The sequence below is a fragment of the Eurosta solidaginis genome, chromosome 5 (assembly GCF_040869045.1).
Source record: "Eurosta solidaginis isolate ZX-2024a chromosome 5, ASM4086904v1, whole genome shotgun sequence".
NCBI lineage: Eukaryota > Metazoa > Arthropoda > Insecta > Diptera > Tephritidae > Eurosta > Eurosta solidaginis.
The window spans coordinates 101,685,533-101,710,374 of record NC_090323.1 but is presented as its reverse complement, the minus strand read 5'-3'; the positions used below and the strand labels follow the sequence as shown (position 1 = coordinate 101,710,374).

At 41.4% G+C, this 24,842-nt stretch overlaps 1 protein-coding gene across 1 annotated transcript in view; it reads right to left on the bottom strand.

Moving 5' to 3' along the window:
* Window positions 1-698: 698 nt before the first annotated feature.
* The window catches only part of SREBP (Sterol regulatory element binding protein), an 801,341-nt gene continuing 777,197 nt past the window's right edge, over window positions 699-24,842 (bottom strand). The window contains exon 10 of the mRNA XM_067756908.1: window positions 699-1,222. Within this exon, the coding sequence (XP_067613009.1) occupies window positions 1,212-1,222 (11 nt within the window). The 3' untranslated portion in view covers window positions 699-1,211. The remainder of the gene's footprint in view (window positions 1,223-24,842) is intronic.

The following is a 24,842-nucleotide window of genomic DNA, read 5'->3' as shown; positions in this document are numbered from 1 at the left end:
TTTTCCTTTGTTGGTTCAGTGCTACCATAGGTAGCAGAAAACATGTGTGAATAAAGAAATGTGTATATGGTAGAAGATAAATGCACCAAAAGATAAAAAAAAGGACTGTCAAACCGAAAAAAAATGACACAACAAGATAATGTAGTACAAAAAGAAAAGGGATGGAGGCAGGAGTGCCACCATTAATTCCTGAAATATGGAGTTAAATTATGAAAAAAAACTATATATCTCCTAACAACAAAATGCTTTGCCCGGTAACGAAATGACCCTTTTGCGCATTCCTTACGAAGATTATGCCCTCTATGATAGTATTTAAATAAAAATATAAAAAAAATATTATAGTATATAAATATATGAAAACATAATACTATGACCAAATGTGATTCCGGAACAGCTCCTCCCTCCGCCGGTGTTTGCTGCTGTTTAGGTTACCACGACTACATGCACCGGCCAAAAATTGTACAAAACGTGTTGTGGTTGTTGCTGGTGTCTTTCTTTAGTGTCGCTTTGCCAAAAATCGTCTAGTACCCTTTTTTCTTGTATAAATCAATATAATAGAACATTTTCGTATGTACAACAATGCCAAGTAACAATAATGAATAAGAGATACATAGATAACAAAAAAGAGAACAGGGTTGACTTCATACTAAGAAATTATGGAATGTCAATTGTTGTGATGGCAGTTATTATGCTCTTACCTCCAGTAGCTGTTGTTGTGGTTGCGTCTCAATGCCGCCGGTGAAAAGTGATATCGATGTTGCCAATTTTATTGTGTTTTTGCAGTTGTTGTTGTGGTGTACACATGCAACGAATTAAATATAATGTAGTGTTTTTGGATGCGTGGCAATTCTTTTTGGCCGGAATGTCACCAGTATGATGTTGTTGTTGTTGGCGTTGCGTCGCCAATGTAATGGAGATGGTATAGTTGGTGTTGAGCGGTATGTCGCCAATGTGATGTAGTTGTTGTTGGGCGTTATGCTGCCAATATAAAAAAATGCTGTTGTGGTTGTTGCGGCCGCATATCGCCAATATAAAAATACTATAGTGGTTGTTGTTGTGGAGTGCGCTAACAAATTAAAATTTTAGTGTAGTGCGTGATAGTTGTTGTTGTTGTGTTGACCGCCACCAATTTGGGACTTTTTGCCGCCAACGATTCCGGGTTTTAGCCACCTTTTTCCCGATGCCGGTGCCCACTGTGCTATTTCCGCAAATTAAAAATGATCTACCACCAAAAAAGACAAAACAAAAAATTTATTAGTATACATATAAAAAAAATTATTCATGAAATACAAGTAACTTTATAGACGTACGCATGCTTGTTTGCCTGCTTCATTTCCTCACCTGTATACATATATACATATATGTATGTATGGGGGTGTGGAGCCATGCATGCAAGTTTACTTTTGGCTTGCCTGGAAACTAGGCTATATAGAAGCGAACTTCCCTGTGGGCATGGCAGGTTGGGAGAGAGAGTTAAAACACCGAAAGGTTACACTTTCCTGTTATTATAAATTTTGTTGGCGGGATACCAATGGAAACTGCCGGACTAGGGTATAAGTAGGCCTCGCAACTCCGCACAAGAAAACGTTTGCCCGTTGCCTAGCTTGATTCCCTTTTGTAGCCACCGCCGTGGCAAAGAACGTTATCCAGAAACGGAAAATTTTTACTACCACATGCCAAACTTTCTTTTCGGCTCTCCCGTATTTTCCATCTATACAATCAGGCACTCATACATTCACACGCTTACCGCTCCACAAAACGAACACCTACACAGATACATTTGGTTCGTGCCTTGACCACTCGCACTGATGCCTTCACACGCTTATAGCCATGCACACATACACATCAACATACATGGTCCAGAACAAAACAAACGCATAGGTAGGTGCATGACATTCGTCAATGTTGCTAGGTTGTTAGTAACATAGTGACTGCTGCTAACAACCTGATGCCAACGCGCAACATCTTATTTCCGGTGCAACATTGTGTCTACTGTAGGTACAATGTTGAATGTTGTCAATACGTGATGTCATTAGATTAGTGGCAACATTGCGGCTAAGGCACGGAATTGGACCTAGTACACATAGACACCTAGACGCATATACACTCTGCCACTCATTTAAGCCAGTATGGAGACAGGCTGTCGTTACATCTACTAATAACTTTCTGCTTTGCTTGAAACGTTTTATAGGTCGGCGCGGCATTCCTTAACGCCTTTATTGTGATAATGCAACCAATTTCATTGGACCTCAGGCCAAATTGAATGAACTTCAACAACAATTTTTCTCTACGGCAGCAGTCGATGATATCGTCAGCTACAGTAACACCACTGGTTTCGAACTTTGTTTCATTCCACCTCGCGCCCCTCATTTCGGTGGATTGTGGGAGGCAGCAGTGAAATCTATGAAAACAATTCTGATCGAAAATATTAGCAAAGGTCGAAGCGATTCTTAATTCTCGACCGTTAACCACTCTTTTTACCGATCCCAATGATATGGATCCATTGAAACCAGGTCATCTTCTGATTGGCAAACCTTTCCTATAAACTACAGAGAAGCATACTGAGGCCAAAAACGTGTCCTCTTTAACACAGTGGCAGCGAGTATCATACTTGAAACAACCTTTCTGGGAAGTCTGGGCGCGTGACTTTATTCTTAGTTTAAAACATCGGTCCAAATGGCTAAAACCAGAAACCAACATAAAGGTGGGAGAAATGGTCATTATACACAAGGAAAATTTGCCCCCGCAGCAGTGGCCTCTTGGAAGAATTGTGAACCCTGTTCCAGGTTCTGATGGCAAGGTTCGAGTTGTAGACATTAAAACCACAAAGGGTACGTCGCCAATAATAGCAGCATTACCAATTTCAGATTGAAACGCAGGCATTTCAATGGGGGGAGCATGTTTGGTCAGATTCAGCCCACTGTGCCAGCGCATCATACTTACTTTCATATTTACATACATCATCTCTAATTCAATCACTTACTTACGCTGGCTAATTACATAGCTATCCTCAATAGCTCTCATATATATGTACTTTCATTTATTTTAACTAGCCTACTTGGTGTGTCATCTACAAAAGTTACTCGCATTGTATTTATATTAATATGTAGATATGTATGTATGTATGTATATACATTGCATGCAACAAAGCATTGTGATTTAGTAGGCACCATATTTCCGTGAATTTTTTTTTTTTAGTATGCTATAGACAAATTCAGCAGTATGTTTAGTGCATTTGTTACTCAAATTATGTCATATTACGGGTACTCTTTTTATGATACAGAAAACCAGAACCTTAAGCACTTAGCAATAAGTAAGAGGAAATCACTTGAATAAATGAAATTGCCAATTGAACCTCGCGAATTGTGTTTTTCTTTGGCGGCAACATAGTCCCCTGGAGCGAATCACATTGATTATAGCCTATCAACCAAGTTTAAATATCACCTACATGTTAGGGCTCCTTTTACAAATGTGAAAACGTGGGCACATATGTATATTTACCAGGTGAGGGTTTGCCATTCGCAAGAACACTCAAAAGCTTTCCCGAGACAGTCGAACTAATGACCGTGTGTACTACTACCCTAAAAAAGTAGACAGTCGAACTATTATGAAAACTGAAGCTACGCGGTTATCCATAATGAGCTCTTATATCATAAAGCCGGAAAACAGCAGTTAACATCTTTCAACTTAAAATCGGTAGACTTTCATTCTAAAATATCGTTTTGATTTAAGGAAGACTATTGAAATCAATGTTGTGAAAACAAACGTCTGCAAACTTTGGTCTACATTTTAAAAATTTTATCCAGTGCCCTTGTAAAATTTTAATTATGTAGATGCGTCGAGGATTATACGATTTTCACTCAAGAGTTACGCAATGACATCCACTTAGACTGCTTATGATTTCGAGGTTGGCATCCTTGGCCGAATAGTCACTCCTTAACGTTTCAAGGTGTTTCTCTGGTGTAGCTCCCCAGCATAGCGCGACAAAAACATCCGTTAGAAAGTCTTCGAAGCTACACCTAGAGCTTCTACGAAACTGACGTCGACGAAGGTACATATGAGTTCTAAAGCTTCTGTGCTGGTATATTGTGTGAGGGTCAGGAGGCGTGGTAGCGACTGGTGGTCGGGATTGCTACTGTTCGCACATCGGGAATTGTAGCTCTTAATCATTGGGGATTGTAGCTCGAAAAACTCGATGCGCCCTGTGCCACGAGAGTCATGTGTATTAATAGACCAGAGAGTTGAAGAGATGGTTGGTGTCATGCGGCGACACGTTACAAGCAGGACATATGTTTTTTATGTGGGGGTTGATTCTGGATAGGTAAGAGTTTAACCTGTAACAGTATCCAGATCGAAGTTGAGCTAGAGAGACTCGCGTTTTCCAAGGGAGTGCGCGTTCCTCTTCTGCAATTTTAGGGTATTGTTCTTTGAGTACGGGATTCACTGGGCAATTCTTGGCATAGAGGTCCGACGCCTGTTTGTGGAGTTCAATGAGGACTTGCTTGTGTTTTTTGGCTTCATACGGCTGTGTTCTCAAGTGCCGTATTTCCTCATAATGCTTACGGAAATGACTTCTTAATAGCGGGTAAAATGCCACTTAACCGCACTCCTCCTAAGGGAGGAGGACGCCTGCTATCTCAGCAAACCCCAACCCATCAAATCAGCCAACAGCAAGAAAAGCTACCTCTTACGCAACCAACCCAATCCCAACCGCTCACCTCAATAACACAAGAGCAACAGAACTCGGAGCTACAAAAAACTCCCACAATCCCTACTGTGAGCGCCGGAAATATTGGGTAGCAGATAGAGTGTTGGTGGAGGAACTCTATAGTTGCAACTACTCTATAGTCAGCAACAAGCCACCCACCCAAAAAGTCACTAGTCCGACTCCAGCAGCCAACGAATGGGTGAACGTGCCAGTCTCTAAACGCCAACGCGAAAGCCCAGGTAAGAGTACAGAGTGAAAAAACAGGCCAAGCTCGAACAATATTGGCTTGGTAAGCGCCAAGTAAATGCCCCAGATACTAATACATTTTCCGTCCTTGAAGTCGAATAAGCAAGCCAACCCAAGGAGAAAGGACTGAAACCTCCCCCAATTTTCGGCGACAAAGTCAATAATATATCTCCACTGATGAGTTTATTACAAGAAATTGCCCCAAAATAGTAGATAATGAGCAAGTCAAAGTCCAAGCATCTTCTCTCGATATCTACAAAACTATCGTGACCCAATTAGAACTAAAGAACACAGAGCTCTTTACATATAAATCAAAACAAGAAAGTTCATTTAAAGTAGTTCTTAAAAATATGCACTTCTCGATAGATACCAAAGAAATTGTAGACGCACTCAAAAATTTTGGCCACTCTGTTACTAACATATGGAACATAAAGCACAGAATCACCAAAAAGCCGCTACGCATGTTCATAATTGAGCTCAAACCCGATACCAGCAATGAAGAGATTTACGAAATTGAAAGTCTCTTACACTCAAAAATTGTATTTGAGTCCCCACACCCAAAGCGGGAAATACCCCAATGTGCTAACTGCCAGCAATATGGTCATACGAAATCTTACTGCCGTCGGAAACCGGTATGTATAAAATGTGCTGGTAGCCACATGTCTGCAGAATGTAGTCGAAAATCCAAATCTGATGATGTCAAATGCGCTTTATGCGAAGCTAATCACCCAGCCAATTACAAAGGATGCGCGATCTATAAAAACTTACAAGCCATAAAATACCCATCACTGAGGAAAAAACTCACCCAAGTACTGTTGTCTTACATGGAGAAGAGAAATCCAATCAACAAGGTGCATCCTCAAGCCAAGTCAACCCAACTAGCAACACTATATCGTATGCTCAAGCCTTAGAAGGGCCCTTACCCAGCTCAAACTTACAAAACATAAAATAACCATCATTGAGGAAAAAACTCACCCAAGTACTGCTACCTCGCATGGAAAAGAGAAATCCAAACAACAAGGTGCATCTTTAAGCCAAGTCAACCCAATCAGCAATACTATGTCGTATACTTAAGCCTTAATGCTGGATCAGGTATCCTAGTAAGGGGCAATATTATGCATTGTAATACAAACTCGTACCACATGAATGCTTTCCAAGCCACTAATGTTACTGTCGAAGATTCAAATGACCCAATTACACTCTCAGCTATTTATAGCCCCCCAGACACGCTATCACTGCGGAAGAGTTTGAACATTTCTTTAAAACCCTTGTAAATCGATTCTTAGTTGGCGGTTCTGGGGCTCTCGCCTTATCACCACTAAGAGAAGGCAACTATATCAGGCTATTAGCCGTCTCAAATCAACTCCATTATCTACTGGAACACCCATTGGCCCTCAGATAAAAATAAACTACCCGACCTGACCGGCTTCTGTGTGGTAAAACGCATCTCTTCTTCAGAAATAACTTGCAAATCGTGCTTTGAATTGTCTTCTGACCACTCCCCAATATTGGTAAAAATTGATAAAAATCTCACATCCACAGCTATGGCCTCTATAATCGGAAGACTAATTGGGAGTACTTCCGATCTATGATCTCGTCTAATATTGACTTAAAACTATCGCTGAAATCCGACGAAGATATGGCTGAAGCAGTCGAACACTTTAACAGGTGTATCAAACAAGCTACATGGAACTCAACTCCAGGCACCACCGGGCAACAGGGAAATTTCTCCCACAGGAAATTATGACGCCAACGGTAGCAGGATTCACGTGGGCAAAAATCAACGGTATATACGTCTTCAGTTGCTATGCCCCTCCGAGCATGACCATCGCCGAGTTCGAAGACATGATATACGGGATCACCATTGAAGCACGAGGTAAACACCCGCTTTTAGTGTGTGGAGACTTCAATGCATGGTCCTCTGTGTGGGGAAGTAGACGAACCAACGAAAGAGGGAGAGTTTTCCTCGAAAGCCTTACTTCTTTGAGGCTAGAACTCCTAAATGAACCAGGGATATATACCTTCGATACAGGTACCAGACGATCCATTTTAGATCTCACCTTCGCTAGCAGCGAAATAGCAAGATGAGCAAAATGGTCCATAAGCAACGTGTACACACACAGCGACCATAAAGCTATTAGCGTAGAGCTGCTCGAAACTCCACGAACGGTAGCAGAAAGACATCGACAAAGTAGGAAATGGAAACAGCACCTTTTCGACCCACAAATATTTGACATTATCTGGAAGGACGCCATAGTACGAGAATCGCATGCGGAAGACCAGTGGGTTCAAATCACTAAGTTGCTATGTATGGCATGTGATGCTGCCATGCCCAGAAGTCGCGGAAAAGCACAGCGCACTCCGGTATATTGGTGGAATGACGAAATTGCGGAAGAGTGTAGAAAATGCCACAAAGCGCGAAGAATAGCGCAGAGGGCACGCTCATCACCACGATATGCAGAGCTACACAGCACCTATGTCGCACAAAGAAAGGCACTTAAAAATGCCATAAAAAAGAGCAAGAAGTTATGCTTTAGGGAACTGCTGGATAATGTCGACCTAGATCCTTGGGGATCAGCCTACAGAACTGTGATGGCCAAAGTTAAAGGACCGATATCACAGCAACCTACGTGCCCGATACTGATGAATATTATTGTTGAAATACTTCTCCCGGCGCAAGATCGCTGGACTTATCCAAGCGAGGATCTAGAAAGTACGGAAATTCCGCAAATTACAGAGCAAGAGGTGCTGGACGCTGCAAAAAGAGTTGCTGATAACAAATCCCCAGGACCCGACGAAGTACCAAACATAGCCCTTAAAGCCGCGATTACAACTAGGGCTACATTATTTACTGGTCTTTTTAATGCCTGTATGCAAGGAGGCGTGTTCCCTCGCCCGTGGAAACGACAAAGACTTGTCCTATTGCTGAAACGTGGTAAACAGCCGGACCAACCATCCTCATATAGGCCACTTTGTATGCTGGATTCCCTAGGGAAGATTTTCGAGCGTATAATTAGTGAGCGCCTACAGCTGACTCTAGAAATACCAGGTGGCTTATCGAATAGTCAATATGGATTTCGCAAATCAAGATCCACCGTAGATGCAATACAAACAGTCGTCAATATAGCTAGAGAAGCTATCTCTGGAGGCCAAAATAAAAGGAAGTTCTGTGCACTGATTATGTTGGACATCAAGAATGCTTTTAACCCTGCGAACTGGATGCAGATAATGGCAGCGCTGCAAAGCTTCGGCACTACAGCTTACTTACGCAGAATTATAGGTAGCTATCTTAAAGACAGAGTACTTCTTTTTGACACGGATCAAGGAGCAAAAGAGTACAAAATCACAGGAGGCGTCCCACAGGGATCTGTTCTCGGTCCAACGCTTTGGAATGTAATGTATGACGGGGTTCTAAAGATTGATCTACCAGAAAACATGCAAATTGTGGGATATGCTGATGATATTGCAGTGGTAGTAGTGGCCAAGAAACTGGACCTGCTTCAAGCATTATGTAATGACGCCGTAGCAAGAATAAAGGAATGGCTGACCAATACAGGACTGGAGTTGGCTAGCCAAAAGACGGAAGTGGTATTAGTAAGCTCCAAACGGTCGGCGAACGAGTTAGTCTTAACTGTCGAGGATCATCAAATCACCTCAAAGGATTCCTTAAAATACTTAGGAGTGCACATTAACTCTAAGTTAACTTTCAAAGAGCACTTCAGAGCGGTGGGGGAGAAAATTACCAAAGTTAATGGATCACTTATGCGAATAATGCCTAACATTGGTGGTCCGAGCGAAGCTATACGTCAGCTATTGTCCACAGTAACCAGCTCAATAATACTATACGCAGCACCAGTGTGGTATGGATCTAAACAGACCCATCAAAAATATATATTAGCAGCGTACCGACTTGCTTCTTTAAGAATAGCAAGTGCTTATCGGACGGTGTCCGACGACGCGGTCCTGGTTCTAACCCGGAAAATCCCAGTGGACTTACTGGCAAGCGAAATGGCCGATCTGTATAACACTAATATCGAGCGACCATCTGAAGAAGACAAGAAAAGAGCAAGGACACAAACAATAGCTAAGTGGCAAGAACGGTGGGAGGCCTCGAGTAAAGGGCGTTGGACTTTCACACTAGTTTGGAACGTAGCTCAATGGAATGAGCGGAAGCACGGCGAACTGAACTACCATCTCACGCAGATAATGAGTGGACATGGCGGTTTCAAAGAGTATTTATGGAAGCGTAGGATAGAGGAAGATCCTCATTGCCCAATGTGTACCACAGAGTTAGAAAACGCAGAACACGTCATGTTCTACTGCCCCCGTTTCCACGAAGAAAGACTCACCTTGCATGGGGTCTTTGGGGAGGAACCTACCACGAGAAATTTAGTTTCACATATGTGCAACAGGAAAGAGTACTGGACTGTAGTGACAAAATGGCATTTATAGTAATGACACGCCTGATGGATGCTGAGAGGGAGCGCAGAGAAATGCGCATGCGAAGCAGTGGCGCTTAAATGGACACTCAGAGCAAATAGCGGGAACCTGGACGCAGGGACAACAGTAGGCTCTTAAAAAATGAGAAATATGGAACGCCACCCTGAAGTAATGCGAAAGTGGTGCCGGGGTGGGCGACGGTTCCAGAACGGGGCTGTTTTTTAGTCTACGGACACACGGTTGCTGCGACGGCAGCAATTATGGTGCATTAGGCATTTTTCAGCCTCCCCGCAAAAAAAAAAAACAAAAAAAAAAAAAGGAACTCAACTCCCACACTCAGCAGGCAAAAAACCATAGTCGTTACCCACGAAGTAAAAGCCAAGCTTATAGAAAAGATGGCAGCAAACCCGGCATCCCGATGACAAGAAACGGTTGAATGCATTAACTAACGAACTTAAATCCATCCTTAATATGGAGCGCAACAGAGAAATTCAACAATACCTCAGTAATATTGATGCAACATTTGCAACTGATTACTCCCTTTGGAAAGCGACTAGCGAGCTAAATAGGCCAATTATCTCAAATGCACCTATACGAATGGAGAATAACGAAAAGGCAAAAAGTGATGTTGAAAAAGCAAATACTTTCGCACGCCACTTAAACTAGTATTCACTCCGCGTGATATTGAACCCCCACTAAGAATAACTAAGGAAGTGGGAACTACCTTAAGTCATCCATATCAAATGGATCCACTCATAAAAAATTCTCAATATCGGAGGTAAAAAACGTATTGCAAAACTCAAGCCAAAAAAAGCTCCGGGCTACGACCTTATCAATGGCACTGTTCTAAAAAATTTACCCCACGAAGGCATACCATTCTTGACACAATTGTTTAATGCAGTACTAAAACCTCAATTCATACCGCCACAGTGGAAAGTTTCGCAGATGAAAATGATTCTGAAACCCGGAAAGCCAGCTGATATAGTTGCATCTTACAGACCTATTAGTCTGCTGCCTATCGTCTCAAAAGTCATGAAAGTTATCTTTCTTAAAAGACTCTTGCCCATAATAGAAGAGCGTAAAATCATACCCAATCACCAGTTTGGTTCAGAAGAGGGCACGGAACAATTGAGCAGGTCCACAGACTCACCGAGCAAATATACGACGCTTTTGAGAAGAAAAAATACTTCACAACTTATTTTCTAGATATCTCACAAGCTTTTGATCGCGTATGGCATGACGGACTACTCTATAAAGTAAAATACACCCTCCCTATAAACTACTTCTTATTTATAAAATCATATCTAAAAGATCGTTATTTCCTCCTTCAACAAGGTGAGGAGCAGACTGCCCTTTATGAGTGCTTAGCAATTGTCCCACAAGGTAATGTAATGGGCCCAATACTCTATCTACTTTACACGTATGACCTCCCAATAGCGGTGCTGGCCGTTGACCCTAACCCTAGGGTGGCTTCATTCAAGCTCCAAGGAAGTTTAAAGAAAATTACCCGATGGCTGAAAGAATGGAGGATCAAATACAATAAATCAAAATCCGTTCAAGTGACGTTTACAACCAGACGTAACACTTGCCCACCCGTTAAACTCAACGATATTAGTATACCACAAAGCGACGAAACAAAGTACCTTGATATGCACCTCGACAGAAAATTAACCTGGAGGACCCATATATTCAACAAAAGAAAAGCCTTGGTATCAAACTAAGAAATCTGTAATGGCTTATGAACCGAAATTCACAATTATGAGTTGATAACAAAGTCCTGCTTTACTCAGCCATCATAAAATCCATTTGGACATATGGAATACAACAGTGGGGGACTGCAGCAAACTCAAACATCAAAATTCTCCAAAGATTCCAATCGAAAATCCCTAGAATAATTGTAAACGCACCCTACTATGTGACTAACAACCAGTTATACCGGGATCTAAAGGTTCCAACAAAAGCTGAAGAAATCAAAAAGTATTCTATTTCATACAACACGAGGCTTCTAACTCACCCCAACCCATTCATTCTAGCCCTGTCAGCGAGACAAACTAATTTCACGCGCCTGAAAAGAAAGTCATTCACAGATGTTCAACACTGATGAATTCTTAAAAAAATGGATGCACTACTGAGAGCAATCCATCCATGCCCATTAAGTTTATTAAGTTTAATTAATTATGAATTAATTTTAAAAAACCACAAATTTGTTAGATGTATTCTATGTATACAGTTGGCAATATATATTGGATGCTAAATGCTAAAAAAAAAAAAATAATGAGAGGGGTGTTAGAGGCGTTGGTTCCACAACACAGTTGAAGAGATGGTTGGTGTCATGTGGGGACACGTTACAAGCAGCACATATGTTTTTTATGTCGGGGTTGATTCTGGATAGGTAAGAGTTTAACCTGTTACAGTATCCAGATAGAAGTTGAGCTAGAGAGACTCGCGTTTCGGTAGGGAGTGTGCGTTCCTCTTCTGCAAGTTTAGGGTATTGTTCTTTGAGCACAGGATTCACTGGGCAATTCCTGGCATAGAGATCCGCGCCTGTTTGTGGAGTTCAATGACGACTTGCTTGTGTTTTTTGGCTTCATATGGCTGTGTTATCAGGTGCCTGTGGTTAGCATTTTATTTCTCTCCCTAATGGAGAGTATTCTCACCTCATTATGTAGACGGTATTCTGGGGACATAAGAAGACAACGCGTGACAGTTCTGAGGGCGGTATTTTGGCAGGCCTGTAGCTCCTTCCAGTGAGTAGTCTTTAGGCTTTTCGACCATATCGGGGACGCGTAGCATGCAATCGGCTGGCCAATTGCTTTGTAGGTGGTAATGAGCGTTTCTTTGTCTTTTCCCCAAGTACTGCCAGCAAGAGATTTTAGGATCTTATTACGGCTCTGGCTTTTCGACACAATTGCTGCTGTGTGCTCACCAAAATGTAGATCCTGATCAAACGTCACACCCAATATTTTGGGGTGTAAGACAATCGGTAGCGTATTGCCTGGGCCTGTGACCATTATTATGCAGTCATCGGCGTAAGAAACGATAGTAACTCCTTCTGGTGGCGAATGTAGCTTTGATATGTAGAAGTTAAACAAAAGTGGGGATAGGATACCACCCTTTGGCACCCCTTGTTTAATTCTTCTTGGTTTTCATGCTGCGTTTCTAAATTGCACCGATGCCTGCCGGCCACCCAGATAATTTGCGGTCCACCTTTTAAGACTTGGGGGAAGGGTTGACCCTTCCAGGTCTTGCATTAAAATGCCATGGTTGACCGTATCAAAAGCTTTTGATAGGTCTAGCGCAACGAGTACTGTTCTATGGTGGGGATTTTGATTTAAACCCCAATTTATCTGGGTGCCAATGACATTTAGCGCGGTGGTTGGCTTTGAAGTTTTCTAAAGCTATGCTGATGACAGGCTAGTTGCGAAGCCTCTCTGGAGTAAGTGAGCGAGGGACAATCCCTCCGCAAGGAGCTACTCCTCTGAAAATTTTTGAGCGATCTGCGAGCTTTTTAGGCAAAACCCCGGATCTTTCCAAAACGGTAAAAACGTTGATTTCCTTAAATACATACAAACAAACCTTTCCCTAATATTATTTTTTTTAAATAGAAAAATCAAGCTTTTCAAAGTAAGAACACCGGCGTACGCCGCCCACGCCGCCGCCACTGCCAGTATATAATAGAGCCTACGCCACCGCCGATAAAGTGATCTGCGTAAACCTCTGCTGTAGCTGTGTGGAGGATGAGGTGGAATCACGAAATCACTTTATGTTTGATTGCCCAGCTTTTGTCAGAACTAGGCGACAGTACTTCGGTCGCGACTCATTTGGATCTCCCGAGGATTTATCCAAGGTTGAGTACGGTATCATTTGGAACTTTATCGTTGCTACCCAACGATTCTCTAAGTAGCTAGATCTACGTCACCATTATATTGTTGTATATGGTATCACAATGGACCTTCGTGTTGTCCAAGTGAGCTTTCTTTATCAGGGCAGCTACCACCTAACCTAACCTAGATACTCAACAAGTCCTGCACTCACGATGAAAGTGTCTGGCGAACTGTGACAGCTTCCTACCAAACGTGTGAAGCGGACCCGTTTATCGTGAAGAACGTCGTTACTTCTATTTGGTCCACCAACATCTCGCCCCTGCTGCCCACCTGTAGATCAGAATGCCACAGATCGTGGTGAGCACTGAAATCGCCTAGGATAACTCAATTTTCGCCAGAAAGTATTGCGCTGATGTCAGGGCAGTATCCACTGTGGCAACATGTGACAAGACTGATGTTGATGATTTCTAAATTTGCATCGTCTGGCGGGACAGATATGCCTTGACGTTCCAGGACGATGTCGGGATCAAATAGATTATATTGCACTGAGTGGTGGGTGATAAAAGCGAGTCCGCCTGCATTTGAACTATCGCGATATTTTCTGTCGACGTTATACATTTTCATACATTTTTTTTTTTTTTCAAATAAATAAGTACTAAGTAAAAAAAAATTAATTTTATTAATTTTTGGGCCAATTGTTGAAATTTAAATATTTTGATTTTCAGAGCTTTAAGGCCGTTAATGTAAGACAAAAACTAAGTTTTTCCTTGTTCTCCTACGCGTTTCGATGTTTTTACAGCTTCTTCAGGGAGCCTGGTTTATTTAACATAAAACATAAAACAAAAATGACAATTATTAATATTTTCTGTATAATTACACACATTAAAATATTATTTAATTGTGACTACACCAATAACAATAATAATAAATAACACCACATTCTGCACATTTAAAAAGAGCCACTGCGTCCATTGCCTCGTACACTGTAATTGATTGCAGTCGCGTAGGGGCAGTTTATGTTATCCACATCTTCTTTGAAATTCATCATTTTGTTTACTTTTTGTTGTATGCGCAGCCCTTCTAATGTTAATCTCGTTTTCTCTCTTCTCTCAATATCTTTAATTTTCGTGTTTTCAAAATCTGCTGTATGGCCTGTGCTAGTCAGGTGCTCAGCAGGCGCTGTAGAGTTTTTTTTGTTTTTCGCGTCGGTTTTGTGCTCATTTATTCTTATGTTTAACGATCTCTTCGTAGTTCCAATATATATTTTATCACATTCTTCTCCTATTGCTCCATTGCACTTTATTTCATACACTACGTCGTGTTGTTGGTATTTGCTTATCTTGTCCTTTGTTTGTGTAAATATTGTGCTAAGCTTTTGGTTTGGTTTGTGTGCAATTTTTATGTTGTTGTTCTTTGTAAACCTTTGCATTGATTTGTTGTCTGTTAGGCCTGGTATGTATTTGACGCCTGTGTATATTTTCTTTTCGTTTTTAGTTCTTAAGCTTACATTATTTCGCGCATTGTTAGGTATGTTTGCCTTGGTTGTTGTAATCCATGCGTCTATGAGTTTATTAGGGTAGGCATTTTTGTATAAAATGTTTTTAATTCGTCGTTCGTTTTCTTTCATGAACTCCTGTTCGCTTAAGTTTAGAACTTTCTTAATAAAGTTAATTGCCGTATTTTTCTTCTGCACCCATTGGTAGTTGGAGTGATAGTTTATCATCCTTGATGATGCTACGGCCTTGGAGTACCAATTAATTTTAAGTTTATTGTTCGATTTTATTATTTCAACGTCTAGGAAGGCTATTTTGTTTTCCTTCTCTTTTTCTATTGTAAATTGGATTTTATTATGTTGTCTGTTTAGAGTTTTTAGTATTTCTTCTGCGTTCTTGGTTTTTATTATTGCGAATATATCATCTACATACTTATTGATGTATTTGATATATATGTCCTTAGTTTTTAATTCGGCAATGCTGTCGTCAAGAATCTTATCCAGCACTATATCAGCTACAGTTGGTGACAGTGGGTTGCCCATTGGAATTCCGTAAACCTGTTGGTAGAATTTTCCATCGTATGTAAAGTAATTATTATCCCTCAAACAAAATTCCAAGCAGGTTTGAAATTGTTTGTTTGTTAACGTCGTATGATCTTTTAACGTTGCCCATTGTCTCATAATTGTGCAAATAGCCAATTGTATCGGAATGTTGGTAGAGAGGGATGTTACATCGAACGATATTAGCGTTTCGTCATCTTCCACCGTCACATCTGTAAGGTTGTTCTTTTATTGTAGAGAATTACTTATGTTTAGGGTATCAATAATTATATTTTTCATTATTAGTCCTATGTGTCTAGAGAGTTTATAGCATAGCACACCTACGGAAGATGATATTGGTCTCAGAGGGCTGTTCTCTTTATGGATCTGTGGAAGTCCATATAGCCTTGGTGCAGTGGCCGCTGTTTTTTAATTTTAAGATTAATATTTTTCTGTTTATAGATGTTGTTTATTATATTATTGTTTTTCCTTAACAACTATTGCGTGGGATCATTTCTTATTGTTTTTTATATGTTTTTCTCTTTGAGTAATTGTTCCGTTTTTTGTTCATAATCCATTTTGTACATCATTACGGTTTTGTTTCCTTTGTCTGCGTTTGTAACGATTATTGTATCTTTATGTTTTTTAACAAAGTTTCTTGTGTTTTCAAATATTTTTAAAATAAATTTCTCTTTTGGATTGTTGGGTATTTTGTTTTTATATGTGTTTATTTTCGTTGCTAGATTACATCTTAGTATATCTTTTTGTCTCTCATCTTCTATTGTTTGAATGCCTTGTTCTAAGTCTGCAATCAAATGAATGGGTGAAAAGGTTTTTATCGAAACTGGTAACGCAAATTTTTTCCCCATTGATAGTAGCCAACGGTTCTCTGGTGATACTGGTATATTGGTTTCGTATATAAAACACTCTTCGTTCGTCCTTAGTTCAAACATTTCAAAATTTTTTCTGACATGCACATGTAGTTTTGAGTTTAAGTGTTCCTCTGTGGCAGTGTGTATTTTGTTTATAAATTATTTTTCACTTGCCAACACCGAAGTAAAATCATCCTCATTTAGTCGCTTTTTTAGGTCATACCTAATGTGTCTAATATCGGTACTGATGATTTTAATTTGAATATTGGCTTCCTTTATTTCTAGGTTTAAAATTTTCAATATAAATTGTTCTTGTATTTTCTCCATCTCTTTCTTTGTTTTCTCCAATTTAAACCCGTTTTTGATTCTGTCTGTCTTACCCTTTAAATGTGATGGTGTGATCCCGAAATCTTTGCATCGCAGTAGAAATTAACCTTTGTTGTTGTTTGGAAAGTTTTTTATTGTATTTGTTGTATTGCTTAATAATGTAACAGGTGGTCTCGTCATACCTATAACTTATGTGTTTGAAAAAGTGTTTCATTTTGTTGGTTTTATGTTTTATTTGTGCTTCGGTTTAGCTCTCCGATTGCTTTAATTTTAATAACAATTGTGGAAATTTAAATATTTTGATTTTCAGGGCTTTAAGGCCGTTAATGTAAGACAAAAACTAGGTTTTTCCTTGTTCTCCTACGCGTTTCGATGTTTTTACATCTTCTTCAGGGAGCCTGGTTTATTTAACATAAAACATAAAACAAAAATGACAATTATTAATATTTTCACAACAAACAACATTCATCAATATTTCACTTACATTAATTTGTATTATTACACTGTTTAGGCCACAAGCCTAAATATGGCGGTGCACCCTCGTATTACTTAACTTCTTCTTTTCGTTGTCCTTTTACCTCACATCTTTCATTTATACATATCGGTTTATACCGATAACCGTTTACCCCCCCGTTCGTGGTGAACGAGGGCTGGGTTATGGGGTTTGTTGGCCTCTTTCGGGGTGAACGAGAGCTGGGTTATGGGGTTTGTTGGCCTCGTTCGGGGTGAACGAGAGCTGGGTTATGAGGTTTGATGGCCTCGTTCGGGGTGAACGAGAGCTGGGTTACGGGGTTTGTTAGAACGGTTGGGAGTTACAAGTCTCCCTCACTGGAGGGAGGTAGTAGAACCAATTTCGTGATTGGTCTGGTGGTTTGTCCCCTTGCCGTATCCAGTTCGACGACTCGAACTCGCTTATCGGGGCCATAGTGAAGATTGGCTATCCGACCTAGTCTCCATTCGTTAGGGGGCAGATTATCCTCCTTAATGACGACTAGGTCTCCCTGTTTAAGGTTTGATTGTGGATGCTTCCACTTAACGCGCTTCTGCAATTCGGTGAGATACTCCGTTTTCCACCGTTTGCAGAAGGTTTGATGCAGCGCCTTAAGTTTTTCCCATCGATTGACGAGTGATGCGCGATTCTCGCTAACGTCGATCTCCGGTGGAGCTAACAGGTGCCCTCAAACGAGGAAATGGCCTGGAGTAAGGGGCTCCAAATTAGACGGCTGTGACGGACTTTTCCTTGACTTTGCCGGGGTTGTTCTCAGTCCGTCCAGGGTTCCTGGAAGTAGAAATTCCTAACGGTCCTTCTGAAAGAATAACTCAGTTTTGTTCGATACAAAACGTTATAAAAAATTATTTATTTGATAAAATTCTACTTTTCTACTCCTAGGCTGATTTCCTTGCTCTATAAGAGGTGACGGAGGTGATAAAGCCCTCGGCCAACCTCTGCGGTCGAATGGAGTGATAAAGCCTCCAGACGAGTATACTCTAAGTACAAATGAAGTGAAAAAGCCTTCAGGTGTACTCTTGGTCGGTAGTGATAAAGCCTACCGACTCGTATGCCTGTCTCCTAATCTCTGAATTTCAATGCGAACTCGTCGCTCTTATATACTAATTTTTGCACGCAGGCAAACGGTTATTTTATAATAACAACTTTGAGCTAATGGTATTAACAATATAAAACAACTGTTAATCCGGTAAATATTTCCTTCCCATGAATTTCCATGCACCATAATGAATACAATGCCTTTGTACTTGCTCATACTGTGCTTTCCAGGCTTTGGTTTATATATTGTGTGTTTGTATATTTGTTTGTGGTCACCTGATTCTAATGTTGTGTTTTGCTTTGCCCAATGCTTCTGCCTTCTGTTGTATGGCGTGCGTTGGTGTGTTGTATGCTAGTGCGTAAATATGTATAACGAAATTTCAATTAGTAGCGGCGCTTATTTTGACGACTTGCTGCTGATCTCCGTTCACTTAAGTTATTATGTATGTTGTATTTGTAACTGGGTACATTGGATTTTGAGTGTGCAAAGGGTTGATCGACCGCTGCATTTTTATGTTTTGTGCGTATCTACTTTCCAAATATTTAATGCATGTTAGGGTGATCCTATATTCAAAGTTTATGTTTGCGAAAATGTAAATACTTTGCTTGCGTGCAAAAGTGCGCAAGTCTAATTTGTCCTTCGATTTAACAATTATCAATTCAACGTACAACCGAATATATGTATTTAGAGTATAATTCATAAAGGTATACATATGTATATTTCATAAAAAATGTATAAGTGGTAAATTCAAATATAAACTCCAAGTTATTTCAAAACGTATCTTCTTTAGAAAAATGTATGGATATGTGTATGTTGTGAGGATACAAAGTCCTCGACTTTGGGGTCCTCACACTCCCCCTCACCTGCCGCAATGAGACCCACCGTCACCAGGTCGGTGCGCGTGATCCGTACGCGGAAGTGGTGTTCGCTCATGCTACTTCGTCGTCGCTGCCGTCGCTGGCCATCAGGCTCAATATGTCGCTGTTTTTGTCGTTGAGGCTGCCGTTGACCCCGCTGGCCAGACGGCTTAATTTGTTGATGTCGTCGTTGTCATCGTTGAGGCTGTTCGCATATCGCCCTTCCCGTCGGCAGTATGTGTGATGCCAGTCTATAAAATAAATGAAAAACTGGTGGATTTTCCTTAGGGTGTTCCCGCCATGTATGGTGGATTTAAAAAAAAAAGTGGTATATCATGCGCATAGCTAAAGAGTATATTTATGGTATATTTATGTAATTGTGGTTAGAGTTTACCGAGCTTTTAGTGGCTGATTCGACTTCCGGGTAATTCTTGATATGAAATTTCTTCGTGTATAATTTGACACTGTCTAGGCTGGGCGTGTCCGTTACTACCGATTTCATCCGGATTGAAGTAGAATCTTACAAAATAGTCTGTAATTCCGCAGTTGTCTCGGGGTGTGTGTTCGTTTAAGGCTGCCGTAGCGAACTGCCTTCCCATGTGCAATCTTGATCCATGCTCCGGTTTCCTGGCGATCTTTAATTTATTTTCTGGAAATATTCGTACCTGATTCTCCGCAATGTTTTGTACTTGACCGTCTCTGTATGCTATCAGCTGTTGACTTGTACCTTGGTTCTCTCCGTGTTGTCTCTCGGTCTCTTCGCTGACTCGTGTGAGCGTACCGCAAATGGCTACCTCGCTGTTATTTTTCTGTTGTTGTACCTCGGGCTTGTTGTTTGCTGTTCGATTGGATGGTGTTGACGCGGTTTGATCTTCACTAGCGCCCTTTTTGTATCTCTCTTTATGACTTTGCTTCCTGGATTCGTTGTTGTCGGCGGCGTCGGTTGCGTGGTATGCTTTCAGCTCACTTAGGTGGGCTGTCCTCCTCCTTCCTCTGAAGACTTTGTCTAGTTCTACGATCACTGGTGACACAAAGTTCATTACCCGGTGAGGTCCACTGTACCTTGGCGCTAGTTTGGCTGCAAAGTTATCTGCCGCTTTTGACAGCTGATGTTCCTTTACCAGCACTAGGTCGCCTATCGCCGGTCGCCATTGCCTTCTTCTTAAATTGTAATATTTCGCTTGCTCCATGGATGCTCTCTCTTGCTTCCGTCGTACCATCTCGAATATTTCTTTCATCCTCGTTGACTTCTCTCCTGGGTTCGCTAATTTCTCACCTGTACCAAATGTCTGCTCATCGTAAAGGCTGTTGGGGATTCTCGGTTCCCTCCCTTGTACTATGTATGCTGGACTGTAACCTGTCGATTCACATACACTTGTATTCAATGCCAGCGTTATCTCTGGTAACAACTCATCCCATGTCTTCTGCTCTTTTCCCGTAAATTGTGCTATCATCCTCTTGATGTTCCTGTTTGCCCTCTCTGTCGGGTTCTCCTGCGGTGTGTACGGTGCCGTTAATTGGTGTCTCACGCCAAGTCCCTCTAAAAATCTCTTAAAACGTCTGCTTATAAACTGTGCTCCGTTGTCCGTAATAAATACTTTTGGAACACCGAACCGTGCCAAAATCCTCTCTCGAAATCCTCTTATTAAACATTCTGTCGTTGCCTTTCTGATTGGTATTACTTCTACCCATTTTGAAAATTTGTCTAAGAATACTAGTGCCATTGTGTTTCTATGCTTCGATCGTGGCATTGGACCAACAAAGTCTGCACAGACTGTTGCCCAAGGCTCCTTTGCAATCTTCGTTAGCATCTTACCTGCGGCTGGCTGTTGACTCGGTTTGTAAATTTGACATGTGTGACACTGCTGTACGTACTTTCTTACATCACTGAACATTCCTGGCCAATAGTAACGTGTTGTTGCTCTTGCTATCGATTTTCGGATGCCCATATGCCCTGCGCTCGGTGTGTCGTGAATCTCCTCTAGCACTCTGCGTCGCTGTGAAGTCGGGACACATAGCTTCCATGGCACTGCATCTTCGCCATCCACCTGACTTCCTATGCGTCTGTACAATTTTCCATCCTCGATAACGTACTCTGGGAATTTCTCCGGGGTCTTTCTTACATCTTCCATCTTTGCTTAAAGCCACTTGCACTCGTCTTTTCCGTCATCCATCGTCAACGTACCCAACTGCTCGTCCATCGGTTGCCTTGATAATGCATCTGCCACAACGTTCAACTTTCCTTTTCGATACTGTACGTCAAATGAGTATTGCTGTAGTTCCAGCGCCCATCTCGCAATCCGACCAGTCGGACTCTCTATCGCATTCAACCATTTCAACGCTAGGTGATCTGTTATTACTGTAAACGTGTATCCTTCTACGTATGGCCTCATCTTTCGTATTGCCCAGACTATTGCCAAACACTCCTTTTCTGTCGGTGAGTAGTTCATCTCTGCCTTATTTAACCTGCGGCTTGCGTATGCTATTACTCGTTCTTCGTCGCCTGACCCTTGCGTAAGTACTGCACCAAGACCAAAATCACTTGCATCCGTCTGTAAACTAAACTTCCTCGAAAAATCTGGTATTTGCCAATATCCATTTTTCAAGTCGAGGCTACTAATAAATCTCGCGCTTCTTAATTTGTCCAAGATATGTTGTATACGTGGTAAAGGGTATGCGTCTGGTACTGATCTTGCGTTTAGTTGACGGTAGTCTACGCAGAGTCTCCATTTGCCATTCTTCTTCTTTGCCAAAACTATGGGTGCGCTGTGCGGGCTATTCGATGGTTCGATGCAACCTTTTTCGATCAGCTCGTCGACTTCCTTGTTGATAATTTCTTGCATTTTCGGATTCTTCGGATAGTACCTTTGCTTAATTGGACGGTCGTCTCTCATAACTATTTTGTGTGTGGCCACGTTGGATACTCCTGACATGTTTGCGAACACCTGTAATTCTTGGCTCAGAAATTTACTCACCGAATCCTCTGTCTTGCTAGTTGCTATCGCCGCCATTGGGTCGTGTTCCCTGAGACCTTCGCTATTCGTTTCGACCATAGTTGTACATGTCACTACCTCTTGCTTCCCTTCGTCTACTCTCAACGTTATTTCTTTACCACCACATCTCATCTCCAAGTTTACCTTCGCCAGATAGTCCGTGCCAATTACCACATCGTCGCCCAGTCCCGGTAGGATTAGCATCTCGTTCCTCTGTAGTTTATCACCCATTCTTAATTCTGCATCTACCGCTTCTTTGATTATTATTGCTCTGCCATCGCCCATTCTTACTCGCGTCTTTACTTCCTTGAATTTGTCATTTTTTAATCTTCTCGCCATTGCATCACTTATAAAGCTCCTCGTCGCTCCCGTGTCAATCGCTGCTACTGCTTCTTCTCCGTTCACATACGCTGTTACCAATATGCGGCCGTTTGTGTATTTGAACATGCTTAATTTCTCCGAGGTTGCACTTCCGAAGACCCCATCCCCCGGTTCCAATGTGGTCTCTGGTCGTTTCCCTGTGGCTTCCTACAACAATCACGAGTGAGCACGCCTATCTTACCACAAATCCAGCAAAATTCTCTTCTTATGCCTCGGCACCCGTATGAGAAGTGACCACCTCTTCCGCATCGTCTGCAGGCCGTTCTTGTATCTACATATTCTTGTTGTGGCTCTGACCTCTGCTGTTGTTGGATTTCTACTCGCTCTTCCTGTCTTTGTTCTGCCTGGAGACACTGGTACTGACCTTCTTGCCGCCGTGGTATGAATGGCCTTGTGGTTGGTCGCATTGGTTCCGTCAGGAATAATATTTTCATAGTCTTGAGCTAAACTTACCAGCTCCTCAAGATTGCTGACCTCGCTTCGCTTTATATATAGTTGGTACTCTCTGCGCGAGTTTCTGTAGATGCGGATTAATTTCTGCTCCTCGGTGTAGCCCGCGTGACGCATGATTCCTTGTAGTGCCAAGACATAATCTTTAAATAGCTCACCTTGTCGTTGTACGCGCATACGAATTTCATCTTCCAATTGCTCTAAGTATCGGGAGCTTAGGAAGAACTTCAGGAAGTCCTTCTTGAAGGTGTCCCACTCTTGCCAGTGCCGGTTGTTGTTGCTATACCATACCAACGCTTTGTCCTTCAACAACTCCGGCAGCGCTTTCGGAATTGTGTTGCGGTTGATTTCATACCCATCTGTTAGCTCCTCCACTCTTTCGATGAATCCTAGGGGATCTTTGCCTCCATCGTACTTTAATCCCCACTTCCTTACTCTGTCCATGGTCGTTGCATATGTGCCAGGCTGTTGAATATAATTTGTCGTTGCGTACATACCAGGCTGCTGAATAAAATGTACCGGCGGTTGTCCGACCTCCAATTGATTGGGTGCACCATTTGCCTGTTTATCATTTCTTGGTGAATTTAGTTCGTTGCTTGTCTTTGACGCTTGTGGACTTTTTAGCCGCGCGTACCGAATCGCCAACTCTGTGAATCGATCCCGTAAATTCTCGTTATCCTTCTCCTCTTGGATGAATGCCGCCAATCGTTTTCTTAGCTCGTCAACCGTTCCGCCATCCTCTAGCCCAAATTCCGTGCTGTAGGCTACCAGATCCTCTCGAGTGAGATAGTATACCCACGATACCTTTACCATTGTTTTGCTTTATATCCTCTTCGTATTAACTCAGAAGTGTGTGAACCTTGTTTCCCTCTTCGTTTCTGATTCTTTGAAAGTTTATCATAAAATTTGCTCTATTTAACCTGCTCGGGCGCCAAAATGTGACGGACTTTTCCTTGGCTTTGCCGGGGTTGTTCTCAGTCCGTCCAGGGTTCCTGGAAGTAGAAATTCCTAACGGTCCTTCTGAAAGAATAACTCAGTTTTGTTCGATACAAAACGTTATAAAAAATTATTTATTTGATAAAATTCTACTTTTCTACTCCTAGGCTGATTTCCTTGCTCTATAAGAGGTGACGGAGGTGATAAAGCCCTCGGCCAACCTCTGCGGTCGAATGGAGTGATAAAGCCTCCAGACGAGTATACTCTAAGTACAAATGAAGTGAAAAAGCCTTCAGGTGTACTCTTGGTCGGTAGTGATAAAGCCTACCGACTCGTATGCCTATCTCCTAATCTCTGAATTTCAATGCGAACTCGTCGCTCTTATATACTAATTTTTGCACGCAGGCAAACGGTTATTTTATAATAACAACTTTGAGCTAATGGTATTAACAATATAAAACAACTGTTAATGCGGTAAATATTTCCTTCCCATGAACTTCCATGCACCATAATGCTCCTTATTGAATACAATGCCTTTGTACTTGCTCATACTGTGCTTTCCAGGCTTTGGTTTATATATTGTGTGTTTGTATATTTGTTTGTGGTCACCTGATTCTAATGTTGTGTTTTGCTTTGCCCAATGCTTCTGCCTTCTGTTGTATGGCGTGCGTTGGTGTGTTGTATGCTAGTGCGTAAATATGTATAACGAAATTTCAATTAGTAGCGGCGCTTATTTTGACGACTTGCTGCTGATCTCCGTTCACTTAAGTTATTATGTATGTTGTATTTGTAACTGGGTACATTGGATTTTGAGTGTGCAAAGGGTTGATCGACCGCTGCATTTTTATGTTTTGTGCGTATCTACTTTCCAAATATTTAATGCATGTTAGGGTGATCCTATATTCAAAGTTTATGTTTGCGAAAATGTAAATACTTTGCTTGCGTGCAAAAGTGCGCAAGTCTAATTTGTCCTTCGATTTAACAATTATCAATTCAACGTACAACCGAATATATGTATTTAGAGTATAATTCATAAAGGTATACATATGTATATTTCATAAAAAATTTATAAGTGGTAAATTCAAATATAAACTCCAAGTTATTTCAAAACGTATCTTCTTTAGAAAAATGTATGGATATGTATATGTTGTGAGGATACAAAGTCCTCGACTTTGGGGTACTCACACGGCTCGTTGGAGGAGGGGCTTAACGGTCGAGAATTGAGACAG